The sequence below is a fragment of the Schistosoma mansoni genome, chromosome W (genome assembly GCF_000237925.1).
Source record: "Schistosoma mansoni strain Puerto Rico chromosome W, complete genome".
Lineage (NCBI taxonomy): Eukaryota > Metazoa > Platyhelminthes > Trematoda > Strigeidida > Schistosomatidae > Schistosoma > Schistosoma mansoni.
The window spans coordinates 59,010,156-59,036,683 of NC_031502.1; the positions used below are offsets into that span (position 1 = coordinate 59,010,156).

At 34.6% G+C, this 26,528-nt stretch overlaps 1 protein-coding gene across 1 annotated transcript in view; it reads left to right on the forward strand.

The window, feature by feature from the left end:
• The window catches only part of Smp_163740 (spectrin-like nuclear envelope protein), a gene marked incomplete at both ends in the record, with an annotated part of 103,058 nt that overhangs the window by 61,734 nt on the left and 14,796 nt on the right, over positions 1-26,528 (forward strand). The window contains 5 exons of the mRNA XM_018790327.1: positions 1,252-1,294; positions 1,454-1,518; positions 4,532-4,712; positions 6,532-6,746; positions 16,827-17,006. Coding sequence (XP_018655682.1) covers positions 1,252-1,294; positions 1,454-1,518; positions 4,532-4,712; positions 6,532-6,746; positions 16,827-17,006 — 684 coding nt within the window. The remainder of the gene's footprint in view (positions 1-1,251; positions 1,295-1,453; positions 1,519-4,531; positions 4,713-6,531; positions 6,747-16,826; positions 17,007-26,528) is intronic.

Below are 26,528 nucleotides of genomic sequence, written 5' to 3' on the forward strand. Positions count from 1 at the left end.
TACGGAAGCTATTTTTGGGGACGTTATTTCATTTAATTCAAAGCTTGTAAAACTGTAACATTTACTTTTGCCCCTAGCCTATTCTACAGATCATAAGCTTTCGTTTGATGTATAATTCATTGCCATAGCATTTTCTGTTCTAAAGTTATTGTCATTTAGACGTAATCTTTTGTACCCTATTTTCTACTATAATCCCCCAGTTTTGGACATAATTGTATTTTCCTAATTATTGTACGTTGTGGTCAGCCTATTCATCTATTTATTCATGTAACTTTTCACCCTAATCTAAATTGGGAATTCGAGTGCTAGATCGGGGTTGGAATAAAGTGATTAGTGTTCCAGCTGTCTTTGTCTTCTCTCTCTCTCTCTCTCTCGCGTGCTTCCCAGCCAATCAGGGGTAGAATAGTTTTCGTCTCTCTACCTCCACTTCGAACTCACGCATATTAGCCTCAAGGTTAAGCCAGTCAGCCTATTGGGTCAAGGTCTTAATCTACATTAGACAAGTCATACTCGGCACTAAAGTGGGTAGACAGATTCAAGGACGTAACATATACAATACAATTATTTTTATGTCATTCAAGTTTACTTTCTGAAGTAATAATGACCATGATATCGAAGTATGTATGATCAATATCTCATCTTGGTCTTTACTTCAGAAAAAAGAGTTATTCAAATCATTTTAAATCTGCCGAAGGGTTTCAACAGTTTTTCAGTAGAATATCTAACAAATTAGTTACAATCATTTCATTCTATTGACTAAATTATTATGGGAATTATTATATAAAAATCTGGAATAGATGAAAATGGATTACTTCCTTCCTTATGCCTGTTACTTCCAATAGAGCATAGGCCACCGACCACCATTCTCCAACCCACTCTGTCCTAGGCCTTCCTTTCTAGTTCTATCTTCTCATGTCTATTTACATTTATCGGCGTAATGTATTCTTTGATCTTCCTCTTTTCCTTTGACCTTCAGGTCTCCATGTGAGTGCTTGTCATGTGACACAGTTGGATGGAACTTTCTATAAAGACATAACTTATTCTTCTTATTATTCTATGAATAGTAGACTATTAAAGTCTAAATGTTTTTGATATAGAAATGTATCATAATGTATAAAGATCCTAAGAGTTCATCTAGCACATATCATCGTTGCTATGGAACAATTTACTAGGAGATTAAAATGTATCCCCTGTAACCCCAATTACCTTTTTTTTTGTTTTTTTTTTGTATTCCTTTTATTTAATAACCAGCTTTGTTTAAAAACCGAACATATACCAGAGAAATTAGATCAATGTAAATCAGATCTATCTAAACATTTTAATTTATTAATTAAAATTAATCAATATGATGATCAACTTTTACCTCAAAATGCCTTGGATATTATACAACATTGGCAAAATGATTGTGAAATCAAATGGAATTCAGATAAATTTAATCAATTAATCCAATTAGGTGAACGTATTAAACAACGTTTAACTATTTGGGATAAATTAGATCATTGTAATAAAAATATAGAAGTAAGTTTATGTTATATATTGTATCTTGATTGATTATAATGACTTATCGATGGCACAGATTAGAGAGTAGGGATTGATTGATCGGATCAGTGACATACGAAACCTGTATGAGCAGTCTAGAGTACTTATCGGTCCTGCTTTCTGCCTAGACTAGCCAGTTAAGTCCAGAATACCAATAGTAGCCTCTGCAATATGAATCATTTATTCTCAAATATACTGGGTTTATATACCAAACAGATAGACTACATCATACCATCAAATAGAAAACAACATTTGTACAAGATTTAGTCAAATGTAGCTGTGAATTTGGGAGTCAGTAATGAATAGACTGTCTCCTCTATTCACAGCCACTTTTGGGTTGTTTATGCATAGTTTTTATTTCATATTTTATGGTACAATGGAGTTTGGTATATTTGTATATAAACCTCATATGTTTAAAATCGAGGTATAGTAGGGTCTGGTTCTTGGTCTCAAGGTACAACATAAAGAGGAGGTTCCGAACAGAGCTCAGCTGTAGGCTCAAGGTCAATAATACTGATCGGACGTGTAAGTGGCTAAGTCAGAAACATTAAGCTATATAGTAAATAATGGACACGAAATAGACCGAATTAAAATAAGGATTCTGATTAGTAATGTGGCCCGTGGTTTTCGTCAGTGGTTTACAAGGTTTAACACTGACAGACTCGGTGAATTTATGACAACTCTCAACAACAGGTTCCAAGCCTTATGAGATGTACTCAAAGAAAAGGAAACTGCTATGGACAACAGCTTTAGAGGGATCAAAGAAGCAATAACTTCAATATTCTGGTAGGTTCTGGGTTGCAAGAAGCACAAACACAAAGCACGGATCTCTGTCGATACCCTGGACAAGATTTAAGAAATTGAGAATGTTATAATTTCTCATTGTTATCCAGCTATTCCCTATTGCTTAGTTCATAGGCCAAAATAAAGCTCATAATAAGAGGGACATGAATATGAATAGTTAAGTTACTTAACCATTACACGATAGGAAATATACGTATCATATTGGTCCATAAATAGTTCTCGAAAGACACCATTCATAATTCTCTTCGGGATATAACAGTTTGAACTGTGTTAATTAAAATCACGAAACCACCTTTCAAATATAGTATCGTTTAAGTAATCTATGAAAAACTCCTAACGTGGATTCAACACATTTTTATGGAGAGACGATAATTTATGGACGAGCCAGTCAGATTTACGATATCAGGTCTTAGATTTATGGCGCTAGATCCATCCACTCATTTGGCTAAACAGCATTTCGGCATTATAGCTGATGTAAGTTCGTGATACAAACATTAAATATAATTTCTAACCCTAACGTTCAACTGTAAATCTTAATCCTAGTTCCTCGCACTAATCAATAACCCTCATTTAACCCTAGTAAGTAGATAGATATTTTCAAGGTCATTTTAGAGTTGCTCAAAGGTCGTCCATAAATTATAGTCTCATCGTTTTTATTCCTTATAAAAATTAAAATTTATGGGTACATTGTCAAACTTTTCGCTATACAATCTGTTGATACAAACTAACTATCCTCATTAAATTAGGGGTGGTTAGGTTCGATATTACAGCGCAGTGGTTGAAAGTCGAGGGTTGCAAACATCAGGTTACTCCCTCACCACATAAACAGCACTAAAGTTTATTTAAAGTGAAATATTTATCATCCTGATATTTTATGGTAGACTTGGATCATAAACCCTGTTTGTTTTTAACTAGATTGAACCATCTTATGAGCATTTAAATATGACTTATTGATCCGTGTTATGATCTGTTACTGTTATTATAACAGATATATATGCAATTGTAGTGTCGGTTATTATGTTCAGCCCATATACCCTATTCCAGCTTCTAAACAGGCCAAGTCATGTTTTAACCTTGTTAATTATTCACCTATCAACCCTGACTGTTTTTATATGAGCGTATATGTGTACACTTCTTATCCAATTCATCACAAGTCTGTAACTTAGTTTTATCTGGCTATAAATATGGATTAACGCCTGATTAAATGAAGTCGGCTCACACGTCTTCTCTATTGCGCGTCATTTTGCCTCGTCCGTCTGACTGTCTGTCCAGATCAATAAGTGTACAGAATATACATATTCAAACATCCATTCTCGTATTTGATTCCGTTATTCATCAACGTGATTTAAGTCGACGATTATATACGAAGATTGACGATATGTATATTTCGATAGTGATCAACATACAATATTACTGGAGTCAAATATCAGATCACGCAATACCAAATATTTGATTCTAACGAGTATTTTGATTGTTGATTATTTCTCACCCTTTTTTTATAGTTAGGGGGATATTTTACTAATATTACGAAATAGAGTATACAACATTGATCAATATTTTGTCCACCATTTGTTGTATAATGTAATAAATCTATCATAGATGCTTACAAATTATTTCCCCTTTAACACGTAGCAACTAACAGACATGACAAAAGTTGATAAAAACATCTACCTATATACAAGCAGTTAGTTCATTCAAATAAACTACCTTATTCAGTCTTTGTTTGTAGTTAATCATATAAGAAGGAAGTTCATTTATGGTGTTTATTATTAGTTAATGCCTTGTGTTTATCTACGAAGTGTAGAATATTCTCAACTGTTATAGTAGAAAATTATTTTACTACCGAACGGGTTTTGAGATGGTAGAGAAGATTTGTAGCTCAGGTGGAGTTTGTGCTGATGATGTCGTTCAGAAGGACGATGACGACCATACCATCCAGCTCAGAGAACAAAACTCCATCAAAACCAAAAGGGTTTACCCATAAAAGACTATGAACTGATATCAAGCATGTTTTTGTTCTGACTAATATTATAGACCCATTTCTCCATACTTCAATCAATGGAAATAAATGATATTTCAAATGGCAATTGATAAGAGTTAAGTCAAAACAAGACTTATCAGATGATGAGATCAATACCTGAGCTAAATATCTATGAATTTCCTTTCCATATATGTTTCTTTTTATCAGAATTTACTGTCACAATTTGAAGATTCTACATTTTCTGAAAATGATTGGTTAAGTCGACGAGATGAAATATTTTTGTTATTAGAAGAAGCTAATGAAGCCGCTCATTATCTTGGTGAATCAGCTGATCATCATAGATTGGAAATGTTTCGAAAAAGGATTGAGAAAGTAGAATCCGATGTGAGTAAATAAGTTGAGATTACAATATATATATTTCTTTACGATTATTACTATCAGTATAGAGAATTTATGGAGATTGTAGAACTTCCACAATTTAATTTACTAACTAATCGAAGTTAGGCTATCATTGAAAATGTGGAAGAACTGGAAGGTCATTTCCTCGTTGTATGGAACTTCTCATCTGCGAATACTTGATTTCTAGACCACTAGGCCAAGATCTAATGATGCACATGCCTAAGTTCAATCAATTCACAATATTGCAAAACCCTCATCCATTGCCTGGGGTGGACAAATGTCTTACACCAGTGATAGGTGTAGTTCCATCTGTGTCAGGCGTCATACTTTCATCCACTGCAAATAATAGATGAAGGTTGTGCAACATTATGAAGTTAGGCATGTGCATCATCGGATCCCGGGCCAGTGATATGGAAGTCAAGTATTTACAGGTGAGACTGAGCTCGATTTCCATGTGCAAAGTCGTGGATGTGCACTGACGAGAAGTTCCATGCAAGGATGAAATGACCTCCAACTTCTCCCATGTTTTCAGTAATGGCCTAACGAAGATAAGATCACTGTTTACATCTTATAAATTTTTACTGTAAACCTAATTTCACTTGTTAGATAGATTTTAGTCCGAATTGACTGTCAGTAGGTTGTAAAGTTCCACCATTTTCTACTAAATGAATGGTAAGATTAACTAAGGACTAAAAGTAGACAGTAGATAATCTCCATCTCATGGGTTAATTTGAGTTCAAAACACACAACAAATAATTTGTGAATTGATTGTATACTAATTACTGGTAGTATGTGATCCGGTTGTATATACTAAGTTTTCTTGTAACACACTTCGATAGTTTGGTAATGTTTGTATGATTTCTCTGTTCTTTCAGAAGTATATCAATGTATGTTATTATTTAATAATGCTTGGTACTGCATCACTAAATGAAGCCAGCTAGAGAATCATTAAAAACTAGAGAGAACTGGATAGATGTATAAACAGTGCTTACCCAATACGAAACAACTGATCAATTACCAAACCTAAATATCATATACTATATTGCACAACCCTCATCCATTGCCTGAGGCGGACAAATGCCTCACACCGGTGACCTACATATCATATAGAAAGCAAAAGACCATTTAACCAACGAATATAAATCTAATGAATCATATTTTAAGTTTCCTCATTCATTTTCATTACTGAATCATCAGCGGTCCAAAGATGTTGAGGATATCTTGACACTATTGAGAAAATAGATAACTCGGAATTTTGAACACAGACTTTCTTCCCACACATATTAGTAATTATCATTCCTGATACGCTTCAATTTGTAAGGGATCCGTCTGTAAATCTTTCAAATGCATAGGGACCTATATTATCAGAAGGGGGTTTGTGGAGATTTTAGTAATTTTATAGTTAAAATCATGAGTCAATCAAAGCTAGACCACCATGGAAAACCTGGAGATATTTCCTGAAGTTCTAGTAAGAAGCACCGACCAGTGGAGTTCAAGAGGGTCTGAACGCAATGATGTATGTGTCGCTCAAATTCGTGGATTAGTTGAAGTTAGATATTAACACCGTTGGATGCCAGCTCAGTGGTCTACAGTTTAAGTGTTCGCGCGCGAGACCGATAGAACCTAGATTCAAATCCTGCGAGGCGGGATCGTAGATGTGCACTGCTGAGGAGTCCCACAATAGAACAAAACGGCCATCCATTGCTTCCAGGTTTTCCATAGTGGTCTTGCTTCAATTATCAACCTGATATGATTTACTTTCTTTTTCTTTTTTAATTAGATTTTCAAAAAAAAACAAACTAATTTAGAAAAACTTGAAGCAAAACGAATGGCGGATAAATTAAAATTTGAAAATGAAATGAATAATCATTTAAATAAAATTGAATATTGGATAGATAAAGTAAAAAATTTAATTGAAAATAAAACGAATTCTAAACTGAAAAATTTACAAATACGATGTACTTCAAATGAGTTCTCAATGATTATTGAACAATTACAAGAGTTATTAAATCAACAACCACAAGTAAGTAATATATCTAATAGAAAGTATTAATAAGATGTGTTTTTAGTAGTTGTTATAAAGGTAGGATACTTGGTATAAAAGTCTTTTCACTTTTTACATGTATGTAAGACGTTATTTTGTCTTAGACGAATATCTACACTAGATTCCCACCCAGTGTCTATTCTACAGGACTTCAACATAACTCAGATCAAGAACACAAGATTAACCTGACTAGAACGTCAATAGATTTCCACACCAAACAAAGTCCGACACAATTCAGCAACAAGAACAGTCAATCGATTATAATAATAAGGATAAGGGGATATATAACACCTATAACACCTGTCGCACTATCCACATGTCTGACTCAGCAAAACAACCAATCATTATCATTCTCGTCCACACATCAGTAGTATAAATAGTAGTAATACTAAAGGCAATAATGATAAAACATTCATTTTCTATTGTTTGTTTGTATCTTTTGATTAATGTTTAGGATTACAGTTGATCATTCTCTTATTGGTGTATATGTATCCTATGAGGATTGTCTCGATATTGCCTTAAGTTACAAGCGTAAGAAGTAAGGATGGATGGTGGCTAGCAGTGGAAGTCAGGACGCGCATTTCATCCCATTTGAGACTCTTCAGTTGGATGTACTTAAGACAATATCAGGGCAATCTTTACAAGACGCATATATGCCAATAAGAGAATGAGAAATTGCAGTCCTAAACATCAATCGGAAGATACATACGAACAATGCAGAGTGAATTAAAACTTCCCCCGATTGCACAAACAAGTGGCTATCGGGACTCAGTAGCTGAGTGGATAACACGATGGCGTTTGAAGCGAACTGTACTAGGTTTGAGTCCCGGAGTGAACATCAATTGTGAGATGCAGGTAGATCCATCTGACGAGTCCCAAATGGGGCAAAACGCGCATCCTGGATTCCACTACTGGACATCATCAACCTATACCAATACTACTACTACTAAGGCTACTACTACTACTACTACTACTACTACTACTCACAATAATAATAATAATAGCCATATTTATTACCATTAATTTTGTTGCAGCAAAGAATCCCCACCACCAGCTGTGTAACATTGCAAAACGTTTCTGTTTAACATTGCTTGAAATTGTTGCTATTCCAAAATAATATTCTATGTGTTTTTCGGACAGCCAGTATCTGACATTCACCTTCAGCGGAGAAAGCCTTTTACCAGCCGAGTTCCTACAACTATTTTTTTAACCCATTCGATACTAAAAGCATGAATTCCAATATATTTTTTCTCTCATTTCAAAAAGGGTAGGCGAAGAGTACAGTGTTTAGATCTTATTACTTAGCATTGAGATAGCTTATAAGCTCCATAGGATTGTGATGTGTGGGCGAGAATGACAATGATTGGTTGTCTTGATGAGTCAGACATTAGATAGGATGACAGGTGTTATATGTATTATATATATTCCCCTATCCTTATTATGTATTAACTGTTCCTTGTTGATGGACACTTATTGATTGACTGTTCTTTGTGTCGGATTTTGGTGTGGAAATATATTGACGTTATAGTCAGGCTAATCTCGTGTTCTTGATCTGAGCTCTGTTGAAGTCCTGTAGAATAGACACTGGGTGGGAATCTAGTGTAGATATTCGTCTAAGGTAAATTAACGTCCCACATACGTGTAAAAAGTGAAAGGACTGTTATAACAGAAACCCCCAAGTTATAACAAGCATCCTCTACGTTTATAACAATTGGCGACGGCATCCTTACGTTTATAACAGATTGGAACCGATATCACTCTATGTCGTAGTGATAGACGTCACTACTCAAATTTTTAGACCATGACTTATTTCCTGTAGTATTCGGACATTTATAGCAACTGACTACTTAGTAGTTACTGAATTTTTATAATTCTAAGGATACTAAAATAAGATGAATAGTCCGCTTAACAAATATACTAGTCAATATCAAATTTTTGGTGAAAATTGATGAATCAATAGAGGGCTTTGTGGAGATTTTAGTAATTTTATAGTTGAAATCATGATTCAATTGAAAATAGACCACCATGGAAAACCTGAAGGCACTGGACAGCCGTTTCGTCCTACTGTGGGAATCCTCAGCGATTCCACCCTGCGAGATTCGAACCCAGAACCTATCGGTTTCGCGTGCGGATGCTAAACTCCGAGACCACTGAGATGGCAACCAACGGTGTTAATGTCTAACTTCAACTAATCCACGAAATTGAGCAACAGTCCACCATTGTGTTCAGTGAGTTACTATCTTATAACAGACCCGGTTGAACTCCACTGGTCAGTGCTTCTCATTAGAACTCCAAGAAATTGATGGAGTTTATTAGAAAAGTCATGAACTACAGAACGACATTTATGGAGATGATGCGCTTACGAAAGAACGTCTTTAGAAGTAAATCACCAATTAAATAAAGACTGTGGTCAGTTCACCTCCTATTTTTATTATGCTACTAATCATCGGTTCACCGTACGGATACTTGTTCACTTACTGACGCCGTTTACCATACGTCATGGAGCAATATAGGCTACCCATCAGCATTCTCCATCCAACTCTGTGTTCGACAATCCTTTCAAGTTGCTTCCAGTTACTATTCATTCTTTTCATCATTTCTGCTTCCAATTCTCAAAACATTCTATTCTTCGATCTTTTTCCTTTTCGTTTCCGTTCACGATTTTATGTCAGTGCCTGCTACGTGATGCAGTCTGATAATATTCGTAATCTATGTTCTATCCACTTTCCTGTCCATCTGGGAGCTGATTTGTTCTCTCTCACAGTAGGCCATCATACAAATGAGAAATTGAATTTAAGTAAAACACAATAAAATACCTGTTTTAAATAATGGAAACAGATTAATCAATATACTTACTGTCATATATGAGGAAAATTTTGAAGGGGACAAGATTAATATATCTTAAACTACGTAAAATAAACTAATAACATCGACTAGTGTATTTATTCAAAAGGCTTCAACATACGCGAAGGAAAAAGCAAGATTCCCAAATACAACACGGAGAACATCAAACGAACCAATCGCACTTGATGGAGATACTCTAGAAGAGGTGGAAACATTCACGTACCTGAGAAGCATCATCGATGAACAAGGAGGATCTGATGCAGACCTAAAGGCGAGGATTGGCAAAGCAAGGACAACATTTCTACAATTGAACGACATATGGAACTCAAAACAACTATCAACTAATTTCAAAGAGAGAATCTTCAATACGAACATCAAGATAGTCAATTATACTGTACAGAGCTGAAACGTGGAGAACTACTACATCCATCGTCAAGAAGCTACAAGTATTTATAAACAGTTGTCTAAACAAAATACTCAACATTCACTGGCCAGATACTATCAGCAACAGCCTTCTGTGAGAGAGAACAAACCAGCTTCCAGCTGAAGAGGAAATTAGGAAAAGACGTTGGAAGTGGATAGGACATACATTGAGGAAATCATCAAACAGCATCACGAGGCGATCCCTAACTTGGAATCCGTAAGGGAAGCGGAAAAAAGGAAGGCCAAAGAACACATGGAAGCAGATATGAAAAGGATGAATAACAACTGGAAAGGATTGCTTGGGACAGGGTTAGATAGAGAATGCTGGTGTTTGACCTATGCTCCTCCTCGAGGAGTAACAGGCGTATGTAAGTAAGTAAGTAAGTAAGTGTATTTATTGAAAAGATTACATATTTTCATATCTCATTCTTTTTTCTCTTTTCTTTCTCTATTTTTTTCTTGGTTTTTTCATCATCTAGATTATAGAACATTTACAAAACGCTACTAATTTAAGTCAAGATCTAACAAACATTCAATGCATAACTATAGAACAAAATGACCGTTTAGATAATTTAGAAAATTTAATTGAAAAATTTACTAATTTATTATCAATTAAAATTAAAGATTTAATCGATATGAAAGAAAAAATTTATGAAATTGAAAAAAATTTGGCGGAAATTGATTTACAAATAAAAAATTTAGAAGATAAACAAAATCATATTTTATTGAATTCGGATATGAATACATGGGAATATTCGCCAATATATATGGATGTAAGTTGTTTTGTTTTTTAAAATAAGCTTCTTTTTATTCACTGACTTAATAGATATTGGTCATTTGCCCCCAAATGCCATGGTACAGCTGAGAGTGGGGAGGGCCTGCCTTGCTCTCTCGAAATACCCTGACACGGCCACGCGTATACGGCCTCTATCAGGGAAGTCCTACTCATTGCCTTCTCACGGCATTACGGTTGTTTACGAAGTTGAGAGGACGAAAAGTGAAGGTCCGGTGCTTTAACCGGGTTGGTGGACACGGAAAGTCTACGTAGGGGAGTTGGAAGACCCTGATTCCAAACCAATGGTGTACATGGGCCCCAGTATCCTGAGGGAACAAATGGCGTATGAACCAATTGTTGGTCACTGGCTACCATGGGACTGCATCTCCTTACGTTGCTCCACTGTCTTGTGGATCAGACCTTTAGGTCAAAGACTCCAGGTGTGGTCCCTTAAGAAAACCACCTGCTTCAGTCTGGGCACCTGGGCAGTATCATAGCCCTCACACAATTGTGGGGTGCATATATATCTGGTGCCCCCTTGTACCAATATTTATGTGTTCAAATAAATACATTAATAAATGAGTTACTTATATTTACATAAGTAGTATATGGTGTAGGTCAAGCATAGAATGTATTTCGGTAGAGGATCGATAAGGAAAGAATAGGAACAAAGCATAATCGGTATGAAAATGCATAAATAATTAAATCAGAGAAGATGGACTAATATTTGTAGAAGGAATAGTCAAGATCGAGACAATTGACTGATAGTTTGCAAATTAACTGTTTGCTGTATGGTTATCAGAATTTAGTGAGATAGTCTATAGTTTGTGCTTAAATAGATTCGATTGTCCCCACTCGTGTTCTTATTCACTACAGTAACAATTCGCATATTTCTTTGTACTGTTATACATCACTAGAGCATATGACAAACTCTAGCCAAAACGTTGACTGCTTAAATATCATTCGATGGTTCATCCTCCTCCCCATATATGTATGCACTCAAATCTTATTATTAGCTTTTGCTTCGTCTTGCTGCACCCTTATACAATTTGACTATATATTTGCTTATGCAATTGCTCGCACATACTTACTCATACATACCTGCCTCTTCGCTTCAAATTCGCTCGATGTGCTTGTAGCTTTGCTGTTGCCTGCGTTATTTGATAATAAACTGTAGTTGCAGCTTCTCTTTGCCTTCTGATTTCAAGCAACGTTAAGATTTGTATTATAACGGTTATCGAGGTGAACGATTGAAGAAGCAAGGCATTACAATATAATGCAAAACATATATTTGAACTAATGTTTTATCTTACATTTAGTTGATGGATTAAAACTGGGATATAATTTCTTCTTTGTTATTCCAGGCTACTAGTTGATTCTGTTACGTAATGGTAGTAAATGAAATGTATTATTTCTTGATATTATGAAAAGAAAGAAAAGTTCATTGATTATTGGAAAGCTTTTGTATATGTACTTACTTTTTCTGGTTAGCGTTTTTTTAGCGAGTTGGTTTTCTACGGGATGGGATCGCTAACCCCATGCTCAACCCTCCTGCTTTACCCGGGCTTGAGACCGACAGTAGCCCCGGAGCAGGCAGAGTTTTCTGTATATTTAGAAAAGTCAAATAATGATAAAAATAACTTTGTTCATATTCATATAGTTTGGGACTATGACTTTAGGGAATATGTGACTAATGAAACACTGGTTAACAAATACTTCTTTTCTATAGATACTTACTTACGCCTGTTACCCCTAATGGAGCATAGGCCGCTGACCAGCATTGTCCAACCCACTCTGTCCTGGGCTTTCCTTTTTGTATAGATACATTTAGTTATATTATATTCATCTACACTTATTCAAAGTCATCTTACCGATTCATAGAAAGTTATGCACACAACTAATGTACAGTCCTTATAGTATCAATTTATATATATTTATATATATATATATATATATATATATATATATAAACTGAGTGGGAAACAGTCTGCATTCATAGATGAATTTTGTAGTGTTCTGTGGTTAAATTCCTTTGTTAATACACACTTCCTAACACTCTCTCAATTACCTATGTAAAGTAAAAAAAAGGCTAAAACAGTAAATTAAGTGTAAATCCTAAAGGCCGAGTCAGTATTTACATAATTTATGGGTTTATGCGATCGTTTAAACCAGACAAGTAATCGGCCCATTCACAATAAGTCCAGCCACCCACATACTTCATACTTATCATTTCTTTTTAAGACTATGTGGTCTGAGCGGATCTTTACGATTTATCAAGTTTTCAAACCGAATATACTGTGACTTTAACATAGAGAAATAAATCACGAAGGTAGATAAAGCTATAAATATTGTTAAATTCACTGAAGCGTCTAAATTGCACCATTGAGATACACGCGAAATCGAAGTTCACAAAACAGCGACTTGCCTAAAAAAAGTCCTTCTCTATTGAATAATATACATAAGCCAGTTACAAACCGCAACTTGTGAGGTATCTATGACACCCTGCGTGTCTGTAAGTCTGAAATAAAAGCGGCTTCCTGAAATAGTAACATAAAGAATAATTACAACATACGATAGTGCAAATGATATCTGTTAGATGTGTCTAAACTTCATAACAGTTTATCAACAGGCAAAAACTGAACTGATAGCAACCAATATAGAAACCGTCGCGTTTAAAAAAGGAATTAAATGATTGCAAAAAGTTGGGAACATCTGCTACAATGACTGAGAGAAAGTAATTATGACAATAAATGCAATGAATGTTATGAGTGTATGTAATCGTTTCAAAATACAACAGGATTACCTTGCGTTATAACATACGCGTATAAGTTGTTAGGACTACAACTGTTTACTGAATATTAATAAGTAGTATAAAACAATATACAAAAGAGTTGAAGGGGAGTGAATGAGGACAGAGAAAGTAAAACAGCCCTAACAAAGATAATCAAAATCTTTCAACATTTTAATAATATGTTCTTAGCTTAACCTTAACATATGCTCACTAGCTAATAAGATAATATAAATATCTCATCGATGTTCTGATGGTTACTCAACTTTAGTAGAGCTTTGTTCTGTACAGGACAAGCTGTGAATCACATATGGAGGAATTCGAACACTTCACTTCTGCCCGAAGTTTGTGCTGATGATGTGGTTCAAAAGGACGATGAAAGCTCCACAACCAAACCATCTAGCTGAGAGAACAAAACTCCGTCAAAATTATCCTCCTGAGCTACAAATCTACTCTACCATCTTAAAAATAATTTTCATCTATTTTACCTTACTTACTTACTTACGCCTGTTACTCCTCGTCGAGGAGCATAGGCCGCTCACCACCATTCTCCATCCAACTCTGTCCTGGGCCTTCCTTTCCAGTGTTTTCCATTTGTTATTCATCCTTTTCATATCTGCTTCTATTTCCCGGTGTAATGTATTCTTTAGCCTTCCTCTTTTCCGCTTCCCTTCACCATTGCAAGTTAGGGATTGCCTTGTAATGCACATTGGTGATTTCCTCAATGTATGTCGTATCCTTTTCCAACGTCTTTTCCTAATTTCCTCTTCAACTGGAACCTGCTGGTTTATCCTCTCCCACAGAAGTCTGTTGCTGATAGTATCCGGTCTATTTTACCTAACTTTGACTAATAGACCTTAGGGAGTAGTTTTGATGATTGAATAACATATTAGTGAAATAGACTTACTAGTATAATTGTTTCTCAGAGGATTATAATGGGCATTTTTACATTTTTCAGTTGATTATTCTGCCTTACAATGAAATAAGATTATTATTATTTTTAATTTTAAATAGTTCAATGACTGTCGTGGACATTTAACATTTGCCAATGGTCAAGTAAATGATTTAGAACGTGCACTTAATTTACAAGATAATCATGGTATGGCAATTTTAAACAAATTTAGTGTTGAAGAATTGTATAATGAGATAAAAGGTTTCAATGATCGTCTGAACGTAAGTACTGGTTTCAAGTTGATGATATCATGTCATCATGATTGTTCTTTTAAAAGTTCCTAAGATTAAAATATGATGTTTTTCTGATCTGTTATGAATATTGTTACGCATGGAGTTTTCTTTTACCGCCTGAAAACTAGGAAGCATTTTATTCTCAGAAGTGCATATCTTCTACCGCTTCAAACACTTCACTTCTACCGAAGTTTGTGCTGATGATGTCGTTCAGAAGAACGATGAAAGTTCCAAGACCAAACCATCCAGCTCAGAGAACAAAACTCTATCAAAATTATCCTCCTGGACTACAAATCTTCCCCACCATCTCGCTTCAGGGATCCAAATCTCAAAATGATAACTAAACCTTCAAACAACTAAACTCACATTCAGTTGTTTGTACTTTTAATTTTGGTCATTAAGCGTTATTACACAACCGTAATCCACTGCCAATGGTGGTTACAATTATCTCACTCTGGTCGTGGTTGAACTCCACTATTCACTGTATCTCACTACAATACTGGGAATTACCTCTCGAATTTATCTACTAGTAAGAATATAAAGATTGCTATCACTGAGTATTGTGGTGATTGATGAATTGAAATTTCACATGATAGGCTGACTGGTTATATTACATGCTACAGAAAATAAATTCACGGTCATGAATACTACCGCTTTGAAATGCATAACTTTACGAATAATTGAATTTTTCGTGGCTAAATGTTCACCTCTTACATTATGATATTGATGTTATCGGCAGTAATGATTAAGTATGTTTGAGTAAAGTTAACCAAATCATAGTAATTTAAGAAATGTAATGAATTCAGCAGAATAATTGAAATATTAAGATTGGGATTTATGGATTTATATTCTTCTTTAGTATTCATGCTGAAAGTTAGCTTGATCCTTTGTTTAGTTCCTTCTGAATAAATAGAAGGTTTTATCTAGGTTCGGTACTAATGAACGTGCTCATGTTTCTTGATAGTGCCCATGAGTTTGTAACATATCTAATCTTCAATATTTCATGTATGTTCGACATTTTTTCCATTCATTTAGTGAGTGAATATTACATATAAGTGCATAATTTCAAGCTCTCAAGCTCTTAGGCAAAGATGGATAATGGCTAGCAGTGGAATCTAGGACACGCGTTTCGTCCTATTTGGGACTCGTCAACTGGATCTACCTGCATCTCAGAGTTAATGTTCACTATGGGACTCGAATCCAGTAACTTTCGCTTCAAACACTATCGCGTTATCAACTCAGCTACTGAGTCCTGATAGCCACTTGCACATATGTCAATTAGAGACTGACCAGTTGCAGTCCTAAACATCAATGGGAAGATTCAAACAAACAATACTAAATGAATTCAAGCTCTTAAGTTCATGTTGTTTTTTTTCTTTTATCTGGCAAAATGGTTTGAGCTACACCGATGTATTCATAGATAACATATACAGATAGCTCATATTTGACGTCATTGAAGATCGACTTCTTATACCTTCTGTAGACCAATCACGTTAACACAGTGTAAAAGCAAAGAGTAAAATACGAGCTGCATTTAAGACATAAATATTTCAAACAATGATATGAGCAGGTACACCAAACGGGTGAATATAGAAATTGAATAGATACAGATAAGAATAGTTGCCAAGAGGCTTATGAGTGAATAATGACTAACTTGTTCTCTAAATAAAGTGAATAATGTATGAATCACAGAAAGAATAATTAAAGTATAGATAACAGACACACACAAAGTGAGGACAACTGAAATATGTTCAACATTAAGACCACATTCATGAAAACAGATGAGGAATAATGTAGACAAATGGACGTAGACATACATACATGTAGTGTGATCATTCAAGTTACAATCAAACATGTAAAGGTTAAAAAAAAGATCGAATACCAGCTTGTATCAATCTATCATATCAGTTCATCATTCGACAGGAATAACTTAAAACTTTATACTGAAATAGATTGAGTTGAAGGCATCTCCTAGGAGATTCAGAATATACTACTCATAGAATCTACTTACATGTATGATCATTTCATCCTATTTTTTCAATAGAATGCTGAAAAAGTGATTAAACGTAAACTTATTAATAAACAATCAATTGATGAAACATTTACAACACTAAAACAACAAATGGATGAAATTCAAATAGCTTTAAAAGATTTAAAATATGCAACATCATCTAGTGGCGGGATTAGAAAAGAGGATTTATTGAATTTATTGGAAAATTTAAAAGTAAGTACTTTCATATGTTATATATATATTGGCTAAGGGTATCACCGACGTTTGCCTGAATTCAACGTTGCATCCTTATTTATTTATTTATTAACGTACTTATTTACTTACTTACACCTGTTACCTCACGTTGTGGAGGAGCATAGGCCACCCACCAGCATTCTCGATCCAATTCTGTCATGGCTAATCGTTTCTAGTTGTTTCCAGTTGCTATTCATTCTTTTTCATATCTGCTTCCAATTCTTAAAACAGTGTGTTCTTTGGTCTTCTACCTCTCCCTTTCCCTTCACGATTCCTAGTTAGTACTTGCCTCGTGATACAGTTTGATGATTTCCCCAATGTATGTCCTATCCATTTCCAGCGTCTTTTCTTAATTTCCTCTTCAGGTGGGTTGTTCTCTCCCACAATAGGTTGTTGACTATGGTATCCAACCAACGGACATTGAGTATCCTACGTAGACAATTGTTTATATATAACTATACAGTTTTGATAGTTCTCGAAGTTTCAGCTCAGTACAGTAGAACTGTCTTGATGTTCATATTGATGATTGTGACTTTGATATTAATTGACAGACAGTTGTTTTGAGTTGCATATTTTGTTCGACTGTAGGAATGATGCCTTTGCATCTAGCCATTCTTTAGTTCATTTAGTTTGTATTTACTGCATAACTGAAGATAGTTTGCACTAAGAATTTTATTAGACATAGTGTAGTGTGGTCTACTTGTATCCTCATAAGTAGTATATGGTGATGGTCAGACATAGAATATATTTTGGAAGAAGATCGATAAGGAAAGAACTGAAATGAAACGCAATTGTTAGGAAAATGCATAAACAATGAAGTTAGAGAAGATGGACTGATATTTATAGAAGGAACAGTGAAGATTGAGACAATTGGTTAGATTTTGCAAGTTAACTGTTTGATGTATGTTTATCAGAATTCAGTGAGATAGTCTGTAATGTGTGCTTAAATACTTTCGACTGTCCCTAGTCGTATTCTGTTCACTACAGTAGTTGTGTGTTACTGAATTATTAGTATAGCACTATCAGACATGTTGATTGAAAAATCCCACTCTAATATATCACATTCATGAAGTAAATAAACGTAAAATTGGTCGAAAATGCTGAAGACAATGGACTTATTGAATATTGAAAACACTGAGAATCAATGAACGATTAGATCAATTCCTTAATAAGCCTTTCTCATAAGGGATAGTGACATTATTTGAGTTTTGCACGTGTCTATAAATTAACGATTTTAACTGATTAATTCATTAAAACATATGGATGATGCAGATTGCATTGAAATAAATGAGAGACGGAAGTAGTAAAGGTTAATAAGGATATAATCACCTAATTATAGTAAACACTTAGGCTGCCAAATGATGAGAAGCCTAGCAGATAAATAACTTGCATTTTTCCACTTGATTATCAACTAACTAACAGTACTTAAAGAACAGTAGATATCATGTAATTATACAACATAACGGTAGGGTGGTATTGAGCTAATAATCTTTGAAATGCAAACTCTATAGGGAGCTTCAATTTTTTGGTCTAACTATAGATCAGATGGTAAATCAGGGTAGTTTTCTAAAATATGAAGTTAGGACATTGATGAGCCATTGATTGATATACTTAAAGCTAGCTAATTAAGTAAAATTGATCCATGGACCATCTAATGGTATGAATTTGGGTTTTCTGTTTTGAAGTATAAAAACGAACATGCATGTAGTATGGCAGTTTACATTAGAATTCAGGATACTTGTTCAATCTTATTCGGAACTTGTCAACTGGTTATACCTACATACTCAGTCATGATAGGCAATAGCTTATTCAAATTAATAGTTTATATTTTACTACGACTGATATACAGGACCATATTTGATTAATTTTTTTTGGTCTTCAGTCATCTAAAACAGAGTCTTCAATTTGCAAAGCTGGTTATACTGGAGGTACACATAACTGAGTGTTTCCGAAGCATCTTCATTTATTACAAAATATCGGTCTTGAGTCATTGTATTAGGTCACCGTGGTTGACAAACTATATATTTACATGTTATTTGTATGAGGAATAAATTTTGATCACCAACTTTGGATCATTACAAACATATGGTTTTAAGACTGTCATCAGTCAACAGTTACATCGAATAATTGAATAGGTTACAGTCTGACTAGTCATTAATTACTGTCTCTTATGCGTAGTTCGTCTATTACCTTTAAGCAGTTTTAATTCAATGGTTATAAAAAAACTTACTAATAAGACTGATAGTTATTAAACTGCTCTCTGGGACTCAAACCTAGTAACACTCGCCTCAAACGCTATCGCGTTATCCACCTAACTACTGAGTCACGATAGCCACTTGCTTGTGCAATGTGACGGAGTTTAAATTCACTTGGTATTGTTTGTTTGAATGCTCCCATTGATGTTTAGGACTGCAATTAATCATATGCCAATAAGAGACTGATGAATTGCAGTCCCAGAGTGAACATCAACTCTAAGATGTAGGTACATCCAGCCGACGAGTCCCAAATAGGACGAAACGCGTGTCCTGGATTCCACTACTAGCCACTATCCATCTTTGCGTATAATGCTTGTGAATTTAGGCTATTTTTATCTGTTCCTTTTATAGGCACATATGCCAATTAGAGACTGACCAGTTGCAGTCCTAACACATCGATGGGAAGATTCAAACAAACTATACTAAATAATAGAGATTAGTTATAATTTTGAAGACTGTTTTCATTATAGATTAATGTGAACTAAACAATCATGAATTTAAGCTGTAAAGATTTATATTTTGAGTTTTTTAATAGGGCAGTTATCATAATGGATCATGTGGTATGCACAATATTCAACAGATAATAAAAAGAACTAGATTTAGAACCTAAACAATAGTTTATTACAATCGTTCAACAGATTGATATTATTTATTTATTTGAACACATAATTATTGGTACAAAGAGGCACCAGGTACATATGCGCCACACAAATCTCGTTTGATTTGAGTGAGGGCTGTGATACTGCCCAGGTGCCCAAATCGAAACAGGTGGTTTTCATAGAGGGTCACACCCGGAACCTTTGACCTAAATATCTGATCCACAAGACAGTGGAGCATCGTAAGGAGATGCAGTCCCATGGTAGCCGGTGACCAACGATTGATTCATATGCCATTTGTTCCCTCAGGATATTGGAGCCAGCCCATGTACATCATTGGTTTGGAATCAGGGTTTTCCAACTCCCCTAGGTGAACTTTGCGTGTCCACCAACTCAGTTAAAGCCCCGGATATTCGCTTTTCGTCCTCTCACTTTCGTGAACAACACCCCACCACGAGAAGGCAGTGAGTAGGACTTCCCTGGCAGAGGCTATATATTCGCGTGGCCATGTGAGAGCATTTCGAGAGGGAGAGCGGACTCTCCTCAATCTCGGCCGTACCAGGGCATTCAGGGGCATCATAAAGTCTTAAAACTATCTCTTTTATTCACTTAACCTGTATATATTTATTTTCCTTCACTAACTAATCACGAATTACTGTTACGGGTATCCATCAAGTTATTTTTGTTAACTGTCATCAGTTTGTGATGCTGTAGTTAACGGAACACAACTGGGTACATTAGAATGTACTTAAAAACAAATTACAGAACGTCTTAGTGAAATCTGAGAACCATACAGTAAATAAATAAATTTATTTATGACAATCTACCCAATGCTTAGTTTATTCGATCTTCTTAACCTTCTACGTCCAAACATTCCACTTTCCATTGATGATATATACTACTTATCTCTGTCAAAATCAGTAGCTCATACCTTCATGAAATCAAATGATTATCCTTAATACCTGTATCATTTCAAATATGATTATGACTACTATTTAATTTACCAAAATCAAGAATTTAAACTTAAAACATACATATATTCATGAAAAGAAACTACAATCGGTCATCTAAATTAATTATCAGAAGGGGTTTTGTGGAGATTTAGTATTTTTCATAGTAGAAAGCATGAGTCAATTGGAGCTAGACCACCATGGAAAGCTTGGAAACACTGGACGGCCGTTTCGTCCTATTATGGGACTCCTCAGCAGTGCACATCCACGAACCCGCTCTCGCGAGATTCGAACCCAGGACCTACCAGTCTCAAGCCGAAGCCCTTAACCGATAGACCACTGAGCTGGCATCCAACGGTGTTATTGTCTAACTTCAACTGATCCACGAAGTTGAGCAACCATTCACCAATTGTCTTCAGTGAGTTCCTATCTCACAACAGACGTGGTTTTGAACTCCACTGGTCACTGCTTCTCACTAGAGCTCCTAGATATACTTTTCGAAGTCATTTAAACTTGATGATCATCTTAATTCTATTCTCTTACAATTACAGTCTATAATATCTTTTCATAGGTATTGAATAAACGTATTGAATATTGTCACAAACATAATATTAACATGGGTAAAACAAATGCATATTTTTAGAAGGGGGGTTTTATGGAGATTTTAGTAATTTTATGGTTGAATTCATGAGTCAATGAAAGCTAGACCACTATGGGAAACCTGGAAGCACTGGACGTTCGTTTCGTCCTAGTGTGAGGTTTCTCAGTTGTGCACATCCACGACCCCGCCTCGCGAGGTTCGAACTCGGAACCTATCGGTCTTACGCGTGAACGCTGAACGCCTAGACCACGGAACCTGCATTCGAAGGTGTTAATGTCTAACTTCAACTAATTCACGAAATTGAGCAACCGTCCACCATTGTTTTTAGTGAGTTGCTTTCTCACAACAGACTCAGTTGAACTCCACTGGCCACTACTTCTCACTGGAACTCCAGGAAATACCTCTTGGAGCCAGTCACTAGTGAGCATATGTTTAGTATTATCAGAAAGGGGTTTTTGTGGAGATTTTTTGTAATTCTATAGTTAAAATCATGAGTCAATACATATTTATGACAAGAGACAAGATTTAGACGTTGTTTACTATTCACTGTTATAATTTTTCAAGTACAATTATTAATATTAAACATTCTATATTTCAATTATACAAATGTAAATTCTATTAAATGAATCATTTTCATTTAGAAGGAAATAAGTAGGAAAAACGCCCTTCCGTTAAAATATTCAAACGTTGTCCACTAATTTTTCTCATTATTTTAAAGTACATTCATAAAAAGATTAAAAAAAAATTGGTAACCAGGGCATGTAGTTCAACTTTACTAAAACCAGACTATATATATTGTTACCATTGGTAATATCAAATTAGTTTATCTAATATACCACTCACATTGAGTAAGAAGACAAGAGATATGTAAATCAAATTGAAAACTATCTATTACATTTTTTATATGATATTACTTACTTACTCCTGTTACTCCCAATGGAGCATAGGCCGCCGAACAGAATTCTCAAACCCACTACGTCCATACTAAGGTAAGGTGAATGACCACAGAAAAATAAAACTGGAACATGTTTCTTCATACTGACCACTAATGAACAAATAGTTAATTCGTATTTACAATCTCAAACTATATGAAAATTGTGGTTTACAATAATTCGTTAGCCTACCTGTCTCCATATTGATTTTACTAGAAATTTAAAAGTGATATATTACTATGTAGTTCTTTTTTATCCCCCTTTACAATAAGCTACTAATACTTGAGGAACCAATTCAAGAAAAGATGAAGGCAACGTCCATACAGAAAGTTGTTTTGTCGAAGATCAGATAATAAGATTATCCACAATTGAAGTATATCTATTAGTAGCAAGGCTTATTTAGATAAAGCCATATTAACTGTGATAATAGTTACATCAATAATTCTTGTTTTTTCAAAATTTGAATTACAGTCGCATCTTACTTTTTGTGTGGTCTTTAGATATCGTATAATCTGTTTGGTTTTGCTTGGTATATCACTATAAAGAGACTTGCTAAAATGAATATTCTCGTTAATGAGACCTTCGCAATGCATCAATTAGGATTGCCCATTCTTATTTCTACAGAAATCATTTCAAATATACTGGAAAACATCTGTTTACACTTACTTACTTACTTACTTACTTACTTACGCCTGTTACTCCTAATGGAGCATATGCCGCCGACCAGCATCCTCCAACCTACTCCGTCCTGGACCTTCCTTTCTAGTTCTATCCAATTTTTATTCATTCTTCTCATATGTGTCTCCATTTCTCGGAGTACCTTGATAAATGGTTGCTCTGGTTGTTAGAAGGTGCATCGACCTCATGACTTCCGAAAGAACTCGGCTTTCATCATGAGACGTCATAATTATTCCTTCAACTCCCAGGGCAGAGTTTCAATGGTTTCAATAATTTTTTCTGGTTAGCGTTTTATTAGCGAGTTAATTTTCTACGGAATGAGGTCACTAACCCCATGCTCAACCCCTCTCTTTTACCCTGGATTGGGACCGGCAGTAGCCCCTGGAAGAGCTACAGATGGAGTTATATTTACACTTATTAAAATATTATTGATGCATGATTACTTATAGTGTTTAGAAAAAAAATCAAAACAATCTATATTGGTTTGGAACCGTGTATGAAGTGAAGAACTACAACCGTGTAAGAAGTCAATCCAAGAATATTTATGCCTTATGGTATAAAAGAAAATTGCTTGAATTTTTATAGAGAATAGGTTTAAAACCGTATTGCTTCATTTTGTTGTACTCTTAGTGAACTTGTGGTAATATGTAGCGCTTTAAATTGTTCTATATACTGAAGGTTTTGATTAATGTAGTATAATTTACTATGGTGTTAACCATTTATAAATATCAATGTCAACGTTGGATTTGATAATTTCAAATAAATTGAACATTAGATAGAAAGTTAATAATAAATATATATCAGAAAGAGCGTTTTGTGGGAGATTGAAACTAGACCACCATGGAAAACCTGGAAGCATTGAATGGATTGATTGAAGTTAGACATGAGCACCGTTGGATGCCGGCCAGTTCAGTGGTCTAGTGATCAGGCGCGAGACTGATTGGTCCCGGGTTCGGATCTCGCTTGCAAGGCGGGATCGTGGATGTGCACTGCTGAGGAGTCCCACACTAGGACGAAACGGCCGTCCAACTCTTCCAGGTTTTTCATGGTGGTCTAGCTTCAATATCCGAATTAGCAGAAAAAGTGTATTTCTGACGTTTCGTCATTTAATATAAGCCACCTCTTCAGAGTAAATGTTTGCTTTTCCTACATATAATCATAAATCTATGTTTTTTCCATCATTTATTTATTTAGAAAAATGATATAAATGAACAATGTACAGTAATTGATCATGAAATGAAACAATTAGATATTCAATTAAATAAATCATTAAAAAATATAAATGAAATTGAAGAAAAAACAAAACAAACAGATCAATGGTTAATAAATCAAGAAAGACGTTTAACCGTTTTATCAACTGGACCATCAATAGTATCATATGATAAAGTAGATAGTATAACAGAACAATTAAAATCTCATCAACAATGGGTAGATGATTGTAAAGTATGTTAATGTCATTATAATCTGTTGGTAATTTATTATTGGAACATTTTTTTAATTATTGTCATAATTATCAGAATGGAGGTTTGTGGAGATTTTAGTACTTTTATATAGTTGAAATCATGAGTCAATTGAAGCGATGATAATTGAACTGATGTCATTATCTTGAAACACCGACTTCGATGGCTTGAACATGTTATATAAATGTCATCCCAAAGAATTTCACGTTGCGCATCATTTTCTGACGATAGGACCGGTTGTTCTCTCTCACAGTAGACTGTTGCTGATAGTATTTGACCAATAGACATCAAGTATCTTCTGTGGATAGATTTGTAGCATATCCCATTGTTGATCATATATACTAAATTTTAATCAGCCTTTGTAGACATATGTGATTAACAGGAGGATTGAGTTGATGTAGCCCATTTTTGTTCTGGATATCACTAATATTCACAATCTATATATTTGCTTTTTTAAAAATAAATTTTCTTTTTTATAGAATTTACTTGAAAGCATCAAAAAATATTCCGAAAAATATAATCTACATCCTGAACAAGATGATGTTGATTCAGTTTTTGTAACTGGATCACCACTCTCTGATTTGGTAGGAGTAATGTGCAAAAGAATGGAACATTTAAAAACTGATACTAAAGTAAGGTGATTCTTATTGTGTGTGCTTTTTTCTTTCTTTAAATTTAGTTACTAATTAAATTTTGAACATTTTTGTATACAAAAATATTTATCGATTGGTATTCTACTTTTTTTTTTATTGATATCATAATGACTGGTAACTTTTTGAAATTTGCTAGGATCACTATGCATTGTGTTCCATTTTTTCAATGTAATCCATTTTTGTTCATCAGAACTATACCTCCTCCTTGATTTCTACCTCATTAGAGAACCTAGCTAGGTTTAAGACTACTTTGGTTGTTAGCAGTCAACAATACAAGAATAGTAAGAGTACCACAAATCACCTACTAACCAAGCAGCACCGAGACTCTTTAACGAGACTAAGAAATAAGGAAACCTTGATCATAATCAAACCTGACAAAGGAGGAGGTATAATTCTGATGAACAAAAAGGATTACATTGAAAAAAAATATTTATGTTTGACATTCTCTATTTGAATCTTTATTTTCATAAATTTTGATTTATTGAAATAGTCTAATAACTGGTTGTCTTTGGTTAGCTTTCATCTTGAAGATACATTTTCACTAATAATATTGTAACCATTATTTACTGAATGGTTCATTAGAATATCCCTGGTTACTTTTTTATTTCAATGAGTTTTGTCAAGAAAAAACCAAGTTATATGGTGGGGGAAGATATTGTATCTCAATAATAATAATAATAATAATAATATCAGTAGTATAGATTTTGAAAGAGATAGATTTAAACAATCCTATTAATATAATGTATATGTTTAAAACACTTAGTCCCTCTTATAAATTTTGATAAGGCAATAAGAAGACGAAGGTTATCAGAATTATGTAACATGATTGTGTAATACATGTCGAACAATCTGATCATATATATAATTAAGACATTTTTATTACTTACTTACTTACGCCTGTTACTCCCACTCGAACATAGGCCACCGACCAGCATTCTCCAACCCACTACGTCCTGGGCCCTCTTTTCTAGATCTATCCAATTTTTGACCATTCTTCTCATGTCTGTCTCAATGTGTTCTTTAGTCTTCCTCTTCTCCTTTGGCCTTGAGGATTCCATGTGAGGGTTTGTCTTGTGAGACAGTTGGGTGATTTCCTCAAAGTGTGTTCAATCCACTTCCATCACTTCTTCCTGATTTCTTCCTCCACTGGATGGAATTTGGTTTGTTCTCTCCCACAGTAGCTTGTTACTGAAAGACATTTTTATATGACAAGTATATGCATGACCAGATTGTTCGAAATGTATTGCACAATTATGTTACGTAATACTAATAACCTTCGTTTTCACATTACATTATCGAAGTACCGTATATGATTTTTTGGATAAATCTTCAGTTATTTCCCGGGTCCATTAAAAAACTAACATGAACCTTTAACC